The sequence below is a fragment of the Lissotriton helveticus genome, chromosome 3_1 (assembly GCF_964261635.1).
Source record: "Lissotriton helveticus chromosome 3_1, aLisHel1.1, whole genome shotgun sequence".
Taxonomy (NCBI): Eukaryota; Metazoa; Chordata; class Amphibia; order Caudata; family Salamandridae; genus Lissotriton; species Lissotriton helveticus.
This window is the reverse complement of record NC_136061.1, coordinates 2,082,053,550-2,082,068,043: the sequence shown is the minus strand read 5'-3', so window position 1 is coordinate 2,082,068,043 and position 14,494 is coordinate 2,082,053,550. Positions and strand designations below refer to the sequence as shown.

General features: G+C 38.0%; 1 protein-coding gene across 1 annotated transcript in view; it reads left to right on the top strand.

Moving 5' to 3' along the window:
- LOC144824115 (gonadotropin-releasing hormone II receptor-like) overlaps window positions 1-14,494 on the top strand; it is a 240,357-nt gene that overhangs the window by 190,701 nt on the left and 35,162 nt on the right. Inside the window, exon 2 of the mRNA XM_078683227.1 lies at window positions 5,734-5,938. Coding sequence (XP_078539353.1) covers window positions 5,734-5,938 — 205 coding nt within the window. The remainder of the gene's footprint in view (window positions 1-5,733; window positions 5,939-14,494) is intronic.

Here is a 14,494-nt window from a genome sequence, read left to right as displayed (position 1 = left end):
ATCATAATCAGCATAGTCGCGATTCATTTTGCGTTGTTTTCGCAATTTTATCTCGTCTTCATGTTTAATCAGGCGTTCTTTCATGGCATCCAAAGTTTTTTTCAATGTTTCCTCGTCCATGAGTGTTGATAAATCCGAGATTATATCTCCAATCTCTTTCAGAAGACTTTCTCTATCAATCCAGGCGTATTGAATTAAAATCTCAAGCATTCCCTTAGAACTTGCAGCTGAATGTTGAGACCAAGCTTTCAACATTAGCGGGTTGGGTGCCTCATACGTCGGTGTGATAAAAATCCTCAGACCGCGGGGTACCATGGATTGATCTACATAATTTTGGAGGGAAATGGCTGCCCACCACTTACCAATTTCTGCCCGTTTCAGTTTTTCCAATTTTTTAAGTTTTATTTCAATTGGCTGATTCTTGGGTTCAGATGTTTTCGTGTTGCCAGTGTTCGTTATAGCACCAGGTTTTCTGGAGAAAAGAGCGAGAGCAGCCGCTCTTCTCATCGTCTCCTCTTCAGACATGATATTGCTCGAATTAAACTGCAGTTGTTAAATTTGATCAAATGATCCCCTTTTGCCGACTGCCCCTTCCCTAATTGGGAAGTTACTTCTGCCCTAGAAATGTCCACAAAATGCCCTACTGAAGTTCCGCGGGCAAATCACGTACTCCTCAACAATCGACGAGTACTGATGAAAATAAAGTAAAACCCCACCCAGCGGCAACCGTTACACATTCAGCCGCTGCCCCGGGGAGAGAAACGCGGCTTGGGTCCTCCGACCCTTCGCCGCGTTATCTCCACACAAAGGACGGACCTGCAGTGGTTCGGCTTACCTCGGGAGGGTTTCACAAGGTCCTCGGAGTCCTCGGATGATTCCTCTGTGCTAGTGTAGATCACACGACTGGGCCGGTTCGGTGCACTCCTCCGTGACAATGAAAAAAACAAACAGCTCCTTCTGGAGTGCTGGAACCCGGGGAAGTTGGCGCAGATGTCGGCGAAGCAGTCCGGTTGAATTAATTTCCAAATTTTTCACGAAATGGGTTTCTTGCGCTCTCAGGCACTCCAGGAATCACTGCTCGAAGTTGTATCACACTCTGAGACACCAACTACTAAGGTTTGACTTTTCAATACACAAGATATACTGGCTTACTTCGAACTATCACTTCATCAGGCAGACGTGATACCCACATACCCACTTAATCTATAGCTGGGATGGGTGTGGCACAACCCCATGAGTATCCTCCAGGTATCACTCGGAACTCTGCACGTCCAGAACTTGGAAAGTTGTATTTTCTTTTTGGGTACGGGCTTCTGGTTTTGACGGACTGTGTGGACATTTTCTGTCGTTTACAAACTTAATTTAAAATCTGATTGTTTCTGATGGACAATAACATAGGACTGATATACATATATCCGAAATTTTTGGAATAGATTCATGTCATTTACTAGAACTGTATTTCACGTATTACGTATGACCATGAGCATTCTGTTCAAATACAGCTTTGGGCTTGTATATATGTATATAGACATGTATTCAGACTGAAATCCACTACTGTATATATCGGATTAGAAATACCCATAATCACAGAGTATGACCCCTCCGACTTATCAGGTTCCTCACAAGGACCACCGTGATACCTATTTTATTAATAACATTGCCTCTATGAGGTGGGCTCCACATCACTTCACTTAATGGGAATATGCAGTAATATTCTCGACATAGTGCCACAGCGCTATTTAGGACGCGTCTGTTTGATATTGGTATATGCTGATTCCACTTGTATTCTACAGGGATTATTGAATAACGATTTGTTCAATTGGATTCTCTTGCATACATTCACGCATGGATATTTATGCATCGTTATTTGTTTTAATGAAGGCAACTGTGTAACGAATTATTCTAACGAGTAATAACATCAGCAATCCTCTGGGGCACTATGCCAATAATCATTTACTATTGACCATTTCAACATGTCTGCCAAAAATATTTGCTGATTCCACTTGTATTCCACAGGGATTATTGAATAACGATTTGTTCAATTGGATTCTTTTGCATACAGTCATGCATGGATATTTATGCATCGTTATTTGGTTTAATGCAGGCAACTGTGTAACGAATTATTCTAACGAGTAACAACATCAGCATTCCTCTGGGGCACTATGCCAATTATCATTTACTATTGACTATTCCAACATGTCTGCCAAAAATATTTGTTGTTTTTTGTCAGTCCTACCTTTATGTTGACCCTCAGTCTGTAGCACGACAAACTTTATTTAAAACTGGTGTTCTCCTGTGTGAGATTACACGTGAACAAGGCTTTCTTTGCTGAAACGCGTTGTGTAATAAACTGCTGTATTGACTATTGGGATCCCCTTTGCCTTTTTGCCTGAGAGCGCAAGAAACCCATTTCGTGAAAAATTTGGATATATATATATATATATGTATATATATACATATATATATATATCTGTGTATATATATATATATATATATATATATATATATATATATATATATATATATATATATATATATATATTTATTTATTTATTTTAGGTGGGATTTCCTGTACACATTAAACTTCAGAAAAATAATTTTCATTTAATTTAATAAATTAAAATAATAAAATTCATATTACATTTAAATTAAGTTATCAATGATGCTCTTTTACACTGTTCAACATTTAAAGTAAATTTATGAAACATTAATCTATTACATTGAAATATTTTTCTAACCTTTTATGTTTTTTCCTTGTGGAGTGGTCCACTCAGTGGCGCAGACCTCCACCTACATGTGAAAAGGTAGTAGTAGAAACTCGAAACTATTACCCAATGTTTTAAATAATTATTACATACATTAAATAAAAATTGCATTTTAAATATTTATTGTTTTAAATAAAAAATTAATTTTTTAAATAAAAAATTATTTTAACATGAAATAATATTTATTTTTAAAACATAAATGATTTTTACCATTACATTTAATTTGTGTACATTAACAAAACCTAAATAACATTTTAATTTAACATTATTTCTAAAGGGGTTCTATTTTAATCTTCTGCCTCCATTATTTGTTTGAAAGCGTGGTGCATATTTTTGGAATAAGGCGAAAATTATTTTTTTTCACAAAAAAGGTAAACCCAAAGAGGAGATGGGCTCATACAGACCTATATCTTTAATTAATGCTGATGCTAAAATATTCGCAAAATGCCTAGCAAGAAGATTAGCACCGCTATTGCCTAAAATAGTAAGTTCACAACAACACGGATTTGTGACGGGGAGGGACACATCAGCTCACGTAAACACGGCAATAACAGCTTTTGACATAGCAGAAGTAGAGTCCACTCCCTTAGCAATGATAATGCTTGACGCTGAAAAAGCATTCGATCGGGTCGGGTGGGATTATTTATGGCATACATTGGGATATATGGGGTTCGGCGGAAATTTTCTAAACGGGATCCAGGCACTTTATGATAACCCATCCGCATCTATCAGTTATTGCGGTCTCACGTCAAATTACTTTACAATCCGGAGAGGCACACGCCAAGGGTGCCCCTTATCTCCCTTATTATTTGCCTTATCATTAGAACCATTTTTAAAGGCATTGGATAATCAACCAGAAATAATACCCTTTAAAACTAATAGGCAGAGCTTAAAATTAACTGCTTACGCGGATGATATAGCCATTTATTCTACTGAGATTATTGATCCTCTGAAAGCAATCAATCTAGAAGCATCCAAATTCGGCAATGTATCTGGCTACAAATTAAACACTCATAAAACTCAAGTAGTAGCTAACTTTGCTCCCTCTCAAATAATGCCCGAAGTTTGTAAGACCGCGACATATTTAGGCATACAAATTACCTCAAATGTCAGAGAGATAAATAAGATCAATTATAACAAACTAATGAAAACCACCACCTCGAATCTAAAAAAATGGCACCGACTTCCACTGAATTTAATCGGCAGAATAAATCTAATAAAAATGAAAATCATACCCAAATATCTATATCTATTTAGATCAATTCCTTTGGCACAAGATAGGCTTTTTTTCAAGCAATTAGACAGCGCTTTCTGTAACTTTATCTGGGGTTATAAGAGAGCTAGGAGATCGCTAAAGATGTTAAAAAATCAAACAGGATCGGGCGGTCTCAATTTTCCTGATCTAAAACATTACTTTTGGGCCTCATTTATAAGGCGTATTAGATCCTTATTAGACCCAGAGAATCTGCTTTTTTACCATTATTTACTTTTAAAAGAAAATTCCAAACAGTTTTTACTTCGCATTACAGACCCGAATTTCTACAAAAGGGTGAAATTTAAGACTGCACGGGATCTAGTAAGGATTTGGAAAGATATACTAACCCACTGTAAAAGTAACATATATCACACCCAACTAATTTTATGGGATAATCCTGGACTACCTAACATATTTAGTGATGGGGATGCCAGAGATGGCAATCGAAAGGAATCAAGGTATTAGGGGACTTATATACATCCCAAGGCATAATGGATTTTCGCACCTTAAAACAAATATATGGACTACTCGACACATATGAGTTTAAATATAGGCAAATATACGATTTTCTAGTGCGGAAGAACGGAATCAAAGCCTTATCGAGTGGGGGTATCTGGGATATCCTAAACTCAAAAAAGGAGAAATCAATAATTAGCTTAGCATATAAGATATTGACAGATTTAAGAACGAATGATAACGAAATAATAGCTAATAAATGGAAGGTAAAACTGGGAATCAATATAACAGGAAAACAAATAACCAACTCGTACACTAATATCCATCACAATGTAAGATCCTCTAGCCTACGCCTACAACAATACAGAACCATATATATGCTATACTATACGCCAGAAAAGATCTCTAAATGGGCTTCAAATAACAATCTGGGAGAAAAAACCAAGTGTCCAAAATGTGACCAATATGCAGCAGACCTAATACATATGTTGTTTACATGTCCAAAACTTGGGGAGTTCTGGGAAGAAGTGGGAAAAATCTTAGCTATAAAAAATGTTACCAGCACACCAATTACAGCTCCTATGGTAATATTAGGTATGTACACTACAATTCAACCACATTCTGTGCTATTATCTATTTTATTATCTTGTGCCAAATTGACTTTAGCTAGAGCTTGGGTCAGCCCTAACCCACCTAACGCTTTGGAATGGTGGTATTTGGTTAACGAAATCAACATCATGGAACGCACGTTGGCAGAACTTAGAGGTGTCAGATCGCTGCAGAAATATGAGAAAATATAAGGGAAACTAGAATTGAACTGAATTGACATTAAGTTTTGATTTATGTACAGTAATGTTATTTTATAAAATAAGAGTAGATCATGTATGTATATGACGAACTAGTTTAATTTGATTTGAAGTTATATCTGAATGTACTTGTAACTTTATACCAGGTAAAAATAATAAAAAAATATAAAAAAAAAAAAAAATGAAAGCGTGGTGCAGTGTTAGTGGCTGGACACGTGTGGGGCTAAACGTCCTACTGCTCCTTTTTGGCTGTGGCACCTTGCACTCAATTTCAGGGGGTAAAGACATGTGAGTCTTCTGTTTTGTAGAACTTTACGCTTATAAAAAGTATAAGAGCAAACTTGTACATATGGAATAGCCACTTTTGTGGGAAATTCTCCTAACAAAAAGTGGGTAAAACTAGTTAAGTTTGCAGCTGATTTACATTTACTCTTGGTTTCCTTTGCATTAGCTGTTCCTGTTCCACACTGTCACAATTACCGCTCCACAGAACTTCACGCAGTGCACTACCAGGGGCAGTTTCCCAGAACACTGGCAAGAGACTGGCTACAACATGGTGAGCTTCGTCTGCCTTTTCCTCCTGCCTCTTCTCATCATGATCTTCTGTTACTCCAGGATCCTGGTGGAGATTTCCAGGCGAATGACTAAAGGAACAAGTGAGTCTTCTCCACAAACAAGTAGACCAAGCAGCATAACTTGATTTCAAGGGTGAGGGAGGGAAGGCTTTGAGGAGAGTGGTTGGTACAATTTATCCATTTGACCAAATTTGCCTAAAAGAAGGGGTGCATTAAATTAGCAGCTACAATGTTTTCATAGGACTGATAAGCTATGAGGTGTTATAATATTATATAATGCACAATTTAATATTTTTCAAATAATTAATATAGTAATGTTTTCTGTCCCTCCATATATCATGTTTGAGCATGGTTTATCAAAATCTGTGTGATTATTAAGAATGTAAATTCACGTTTTCAGAGTGTGCAGTCTCTATGAGGAACTTTGTGAAAAAAAGAGGTAGGCTGTGATCATTTGCAAGCCTGCTTCCCCTGAATATCAGAGCAGCATGCTCCCCATTGTCTAATACCTTGTGCATTGGGCTCACCTGACTTTCACATCGGCCGCAACTGCTGAAAGAGGGAAAAACCTTCACAGTGTGCTGTATAGCGAAGCCTTTCACTCCACAGCGCGGCCGGGACTCTGCTGTTGTTGTTTGTGCTCTGCCCTGTTGAGACAGACTTGTGGTCCCAGGGCACACCTGACTTTCTCTTTGACATCTCCATTAGAGATAACTGTCCTGTCACATAGCACCAAACGTATTTCCTTCCCCTCCTGCCACAAAAGTAAGCAGACAACAGAAGTAGTATCAATTAGGCCAAATATTCAGGATTAAACGGTTAAGCCAAAAACAAAGCATGTAAAAGCACAAGGGATGGATAACCAATAAGCGCCAAATAATTTAAAACATTTAGAGGGTTTCTTCAAAAAGTTAGATGCCATAATACATACTACTGAAAGAAGACTTATGTCTGAAATAAAAAGGGTTAAGAAAGTTGTTAACCTAATCGGGAAAATAGTTAAAGACCTAACATTCCCTGTTACGTTTTCTGGCGCAAATTATGCTTTTGAACTTGTTAATAAGGAGCTCACAGGAAAGTCCTCAATTGGAGTAGCCTATAATAATTTATTTGGTTCAGCTAGGGAGAATACAACTATGTCTCTAAGAAAATCCAAGCCTTCCCGTATTAATACCATCAATAAAACTATTGGCCATATGGAAGTCACAACCTTTAGGCCTATGAGGTATGCTCAAGACACTTTGCGCCTATTACCTCAGGCAACGCCATACACAATAGTTGTGAAAGATGTACAAAAGCTGGCATCTAAGGTCAATGAATCATGGAGGGACTTGAAAAAATATTGGTTCACAAAGAATAGTAATTGTGGTATAAATCTTCTTAACAAGGATATTATTATGATAAGAAGAAAACATTGGGTTGGGTTTTCAAGGAAACTGTGCCATGGGGATTGTGTTGTAAATTTCTGCTCTCCATTGATGGTTGAAGCATTGTTCAGAGAGTTGTACCATAGGCAAAGGATGATAGCAAACCGACCAGATGTTATTGTTGCAATACCACTTGGGTTCTTTTAGAAATCAGGTGCTGAAAAACCTCCCAATACTAGAACAGGACACCCACAAACAGATTAGTACACACCATTATCAACATCAAATAGATTTGCACCACTCAGAAGATGTAGTGACCTGGACTGACTGCACAAGAGTGCAGTACAAGAAAGTAACAGAAAGATGAGTCCAAAAACACACTCAGTAATTATAACCAGTCTTGAGATTGCCACAAAAAAGTTGAATAAAAATCTGACTATTACAACATGGAACATAGCTAGGATTGGGAATTAGGTGAAAGATAGAGCCTGGCTAGATATGGGTAAAAAGTTTCCATTTAATTACCTTAAAAGAAACTTGGAATACAGAAGCTTAGTAAAATTGAGGTGTATCTTCTGTTATAACACCAGCAATCCGTTCGCGAAATGGAATGGCAAAGGGTGGTTTAGCCACCCTAATTTCTATTGAATCCCCATTGACTCATAAAAAAATGTACACCAAGTCACATTTTTCCAGCTATTATGATTTCAAACCACTGAAAAGTTGAGCATATTGGTAATTAATTTCTATAATAATATTTTTGATAACACAAGAAGCCCGCTGTCATGGCTCTATAAAAGGAGTTGGATATATTTACAAAATGCATTAAACATGACTATATATATATATATATATATATATATATATATATATATATATATACACACACACACACATATATATGTATGTATATATATATATATATGTATGCTCGCTCCAGCTCCACAAAAACCAGCGGAAGCACTTGCAGGCGGGTGCAGACTTGCAGATTGTGGATCCCGCAAAATTATCACTGCTCCTTTCCTCAGACCTCTCCAAGAAAAGTCCAAACTCGCGAGGGACGTTCAAAAGGATATTTATTCTTTTGCCCGACCTAACAGCAACAGACGCATTTCGGCAAGATGCCTTTTTCGATGTTGCCAGTGCCATACCAACATCATGTTTTTCAATGTTTAGATTTGCATAAACACGGTAAAGGGACTATCGGCGAAGCTCTTACTTTACGGGCCATCTTGGAACAGTATCCACTGCATATATATGCATTCAAGATTACATATTCTGCCCAAATCAGTTTTTACACTTAGCTGTAATCCGTGTACATTTCCACAATTTCATTTATAGATCATATTTACAAATATATACAAATATATACACACAAGTATATGCCATATGTATTGCCCATAGCGTGTATGCGACGCTTGCCTCGTTTTCATGTCGTGTATCGGCTTTGTAGCACGTCTCGTTAATCTAGAACCTACCCAACTGAAAACAGGCTGCTCCAATTTTATACAATCCCTGCTCATGACATAAATCATATTTTGAGCCACTGCGCTAAGTGTTTGCCATAAAGCCGTGAATCGGCTAGTATCCCTTCACTGAGAATCACAATCATCTTTAATAGCAAAATTTTCTTCTTTCATATCCACACATATTAATTCATAAAGAGCTACCAAGGCACATGTCTCTCATATTCAAAATCTTCCTGCAGTGTGATCACGAGAGTGTGCAACAATTCATTCTAATTCGTATTGCTGTCCAACTGGACAGACATCCCTGCAAGCCTACTCTTCATGACTGCAGGGTTAATAAGCCAATAGACAAATGACTAGATAAATCAGCAAATGATTAGACTATTCACAAAATATATAATGCAAAGTATCAAAATGTACTATACAGTATACAATATATACAATTCAGAAAGCAGAGGAATAAAATAGAGATAATGGTGGAAATCAGGCCGAGGTGGAGATAAAGATAGAAATAAGGATAAAGATAAAGATAACGAGTGGAGAGCTACTGATAAATCACAAATAGCACATAACAATTAGCAGCAGTTTGTGATATTAGGCACATCAATGATGATTAAATTTAATTCCTCATACTATAGTTATTCCTTGCTATAAAACCCTGATGTTTATGTGCCTATATGTACTGCCAACTCCTCTCCACTATTTAGGCCTCGTGGATGTTTTGTAAGTAAATCAATTATATATCGAGACTCTAATCTACGTAATTTACGGACTCTATCTCCCCCTCTTACATTTGTTGGAACAAAATCAAGGCCAATTTGCGGTCACTCTGATGTTTTTCTGCGAAGTGTTGCGCAACAGGATACGCCTGGTCTATCTTGTCAATGGCCCTCATATGTTCGAGGATCCTGATCTTCAATTGGTGGACTGTACTCCCTATAAAACGCAGCCCACATGGGCATACCAGGCAGTATACCGCGTAAGGTGTACTACACAATATAAATGTGGTTATTGTTTTGACCTTGTCTATCTCTGGTATAGTGTACGAGTGAACTCTCTTACTGCTAACACAGGCTTTACACCTACCACACGGATAGAAGCCCTTTAATTCAGTTAGCGTGTTCACTCTTTGTGGTAACTTTTCCAAGTGGCTATTCACCAACATGTCCCGAAGTGATCTTGCTTTTTTGAAGGTTACTAATGGGGCAGTGGGAATGTCACTTCCTATGATGCTGTCTGTTTGTAAAATATAGCAGTTCTTTTTAAGCATTTTTTTCAAATAATTGTCTTCTGTCGAGTAACAGGTAACCATCTGGAATTTCCCCTCATTCTTCGCATCCTGTATCTCTTTGGCAATCAGTAGATTTTCCCTGGGGATCCCTCTCACTTTCTTTAGCGTAGCATTCAGTGACAGTGTATCCTCTAACGACAAAACGGGCGATACACTCTGAGGCAGCCGCCTCAAAATCCTTCTCCATCGTGCTATTTCTTTTTAGACGGAGAAGTTTGCCATAGGGTATGCTTTGGACCAATTTGGGTAGGTGGCTGCTGGTGGCAAATAATACTGAATTTCCAGCAGTGACTTTCCGGAATAAGGCTGTCTGTATTCTCTCCTCATCAACGAACACCCTCAGGTGCAGGTAGTCCACTGCCACTGGACTAACAGAACCCGAGAAGTGTAAGTTGACCTCATCGTTGTTTAACAGATCAATATACCCCAGAGCCGTCTCAGTTGTACCCTGCCATACGATGAACAAGTCATGAATATAGCGGTACCATTTTATCACTGACCCCCTTTCACTGCCCACCTGGCATGTTTTGGGCACCTGCTCCTCCCACCAGCCAATGAACAAGTTTGCATAGCTGGGGGCAAAGCAGGTGCCCTTCGAGTGCCAGTAAGCTGTCTATAATGCTGGTCTTTGAATAAGAAGATGTTGTTATTAAGGCAAAATTGTGTAAATTCAATCAACATCAAATTATGCTCTGCATACCGCAGTTGTCGTTTATCCAAATATGATCTTACAGCTTTTACCCCATCTCTATTATCGATACACGTATAGAGACTAGTGATATCTAGTACTATTAGTTGGTATGTGGGGCCCCATGTCACACTGGCAATTTTGTATAAAAAATCTTTTGTGTCCTTAATATGTGAATTCAATTGTCCTACAAAAGGAAACAGGAAATGATCAATAAACATTGACAGATGTGCTGTCAATCCTTTCAGAGAGGAGACAATAGGTCTACCGGGCGGTTGTGAACTGTTTTATGTAGTTTGGGGATGTGGTAGAATGTGGAAGTCACTGGATTAGAGCTACGTACAACAAGTGTTCTTCAGGCCCCAACATCTTCTTATTATACCATTTATGGATCAATTGATCATAAGCACCGATGCCATTAAAATATAATTCCTTGGTGGTTTTCTGATAGCACCTTTCTTCTGACAGTTGTCGTAACGCCTCCTTGGTATATTGCTCCCTTGTTTGTAACCCTACATTTCCCCCTTTGTCCGAGGGTTTTATTATTATGTTCTTATCCTGCATCAGATTATCAAGTGCAGTTCTCTCATCTCTCTGGACAATTTACACTTGGACGTATCCAACACTTTTTTTATTTTTCCGCCTAAATTCCAAATGTCATTTGTCATTGCTTCGGAGAAGACATCAATTGAATCATAGGGCATTTGTGGATTGAAGAGTCAAGTGGGCTTGAATGGGCTTTCTTCAAAATCTTGTTCAATTCCCATTTTTTCAGCTCTAGTCGCCATATCCTTATTGGCTATATTGATCTCTGTTTGCAACTGCAGACTTTCAAGGAGTTCAACTGCTGGCAAGTCTTTCCCAATCAACAAGTCCGTGGCAGTTAAACTTGTAGCTGCCATTTTCGAATATTTCACACTTGGTCTTATTTGTGGAGTTTTAGCTTCCGCATAAAGTTAAAAAGATCGATTCTGGTCTGCGTGTATTCTAAATGATTGCTGGGACAAAATGTAAGTCCAAGGCTTAGAACCTTTTCTTTAGGAGTAATTGAACTGAGAAAGCGGGACCCACTGGGGTTTTGTTAATGGAACTACAAGTCTGGGCATAACATTTGGACTATGAAGACCATAATGCTTTGAGTGACACGTCCACTGGGGCGGGACTTGTCAATTTCAAATCAAATGGAGTTTCCAATGCAACACCGCTGCCTCTTCGTTCTGTGAGTAGCCAGTGATCAAGAGCGTGATACGCTTGAAACGCGTTTGGCAGTTGGATAATGGGAGCATGAGTGCAAACTGGTTCGCTGCTGCCAGAGGTTGTGTGCAGTAACCTCTACTTGTGTGACCTTTCCTTTGGCCAACCTCTGTTTTTCAGTATATATATATGTAGATATATATATATATATATATGGACTGGTGATTTCAATTGTAGGAAGTGTGATGTTCTAGAAGGGAAAAAGTGTGGATATGGGGATGAATATAGTGAAGTCCAACCTCACTTTCCGCGTCTTCCCAATGGTAAGACAATTAATGGGATAATGTGCAAGCATAATTTAGAGCTCTTGGAGCAATCTTGTGCAGAAGGAAATGTTGTTGCCCCAGCGTATGGAGGTCATATATTATTGTTCGATTATTGATCACACTTTGGTGTCCGAAACTGGCCTAGGATTGATAGAGAAAGTTTAGGTTGTTGAAAGCCCATTTAGTGATCACCATCCGTTATTTCTTTATCTTAGACTCATGACAATTTATCAGGATGGGATCTGCTTAGCCACATATATGGAAACTCAAGGTAATAATGGCAAAAGCATAAAATTGTTGGGTGGTAAACAATCCTCCTTTCTTGATAAAATAGCATATGAAACATAGACATGAGACATTAAAATATGTATGGAAGGGAATTCCACCGACCCACATATTAGTATGGCCTTTTGTAACATTACATCTGCAATTGCAGGAAAGCTAAAAACTAGCGATAAGAAGAACTTTAGGAAAAAGTCTGGCTGGTTTGACCACCAGTGCACAGTAGCAAATCAAGACCTTAAAAAAGCTCTGGAAGACAATCCTAGAAATAGTGTAATGATTAAACCTAAGGAATTCTTATAAACAGGCCTTAAACAAAAGAAGAAAAGTGATACAGGAGGAATCCTGAGGTAAACTAGTACAGGCAGCAGATACCCTGGATGCAATACTATTTTGGAAAATAATAAATCTCCCCTTTTTTAAAGATAAAACCTATGTTAAGGTAGAGACTGTAGTGCAACCCTCAGATTGGCTGAGTCAATTGGTGAGATATTTAACTAAAAAAATAATAGTTTACCAACTTATGATATAAAAAACTAGTAATGATAGGTTGCCCAAACTCGATGTCCTTTACCCTGGATGAGTTAACCGTTGCTCTAGAGAAATGTGCTAATGGGAAGGCACCTGGTCCCAATGGGGTATCCATAGATACCTTTAAATCGGATATCCACTTTTGGGCACAAATCTTGTTTGGGTGTGTAATGCATCATCTGGTCGATTTTTGTCCACAACCTGGACATAGAGTGTCACCGTTTGATCTTCAAGAAAGGAGATGGGGAAACACAAGATGCTATACTCTCATATCCCTTCTTGATTCAACCTCCAAACTGACGATCAGAGTCCTTTTGGTAAGGCTAGAAAATTGGGTGAACGATAATTTGATGCTTAAAGAATCCTAATATGAGTTTAGAAGAGAGGTATGGATTATAGAGCACTGTTTAAATCTTGCCTTTATTTGTTAGTAAATATAACTTTTCTAGGAGTGGTCACCTCCACTTATGTTTTGTAGACTTAACAAGTGTGTTTGACCTGGCCAATCACACAAAATTATGAGTGACACTGGATAAAATGAGTGCCCCTAAGGAGATAATTATTTACTTATCACAAATATATAAACATCTATCTGCTAGGGTGCTTTATGGGATAAGAGGTGAGTACGCCAGGTTTTAGGTCATACATGGCATTAGCGAGGCTGTGTCCATTCTCTGTTGTTGTTTTCCCTCTATGTAAACGGGGTTGACGAATCTTTGCAAAAGTTAACTGCTTATGCTCCTAAAGTTGGCAAACGCTTGACCGCTGTAATATTGTACACAGAATATGCAGTCCTGGTGTCCACAATCTGAAATGGCCTTTAGTGCCCAATCGACAATTTCTCTGCATACATGAAAGAAAAAGTTTAAGTTAAATCTTTAAAACATTTTTACAATGGTATAAGGGAAATGGAAATCAAAAATAGCTGAAAGCCACACTTCTAAATACTTGGGCATGCATTTTACATACAAAGGAAATTGGGCTCCGCAGATAGAAATATGTAAACTAAACTTTTTACGGTCAATAGAGGTCATTTTTCGATTTTCCGCCAAGATGTGGAACAAGCCAATTAGATAGATCTTGACCCTTTACAAGAGAAAGTGTTTAACCGGAGCTTGCTGCGGCTCAGTATTATGGGAAACAACCAATTGTGCCTCACTTCAGATTCAAGAAAACATCTTCCTAAAACTACTATTAACCATTGCAAATTCAATCCCTTCTTATATAGCATGCAAAGAGTTAGCAGTTCCCTATATCGAGAACTAAATAAGCATCACCCCACTGATTGTCTGGCATGGGATTTGGAGTAAAACTGGAACTAAATTTACTCAAGCTATTATAACTGATTGTTTGATTCTTGACTACAGCAAAAAATTCCCATTGCCAGCACATGTCAACAGTCTCCTAAATAATCTTGATAAGAATATTGATATTAGTGCCCAAATGAAAGTTTTATGTTATAAACAGAAGGAACTGAAAATAGGCTTTA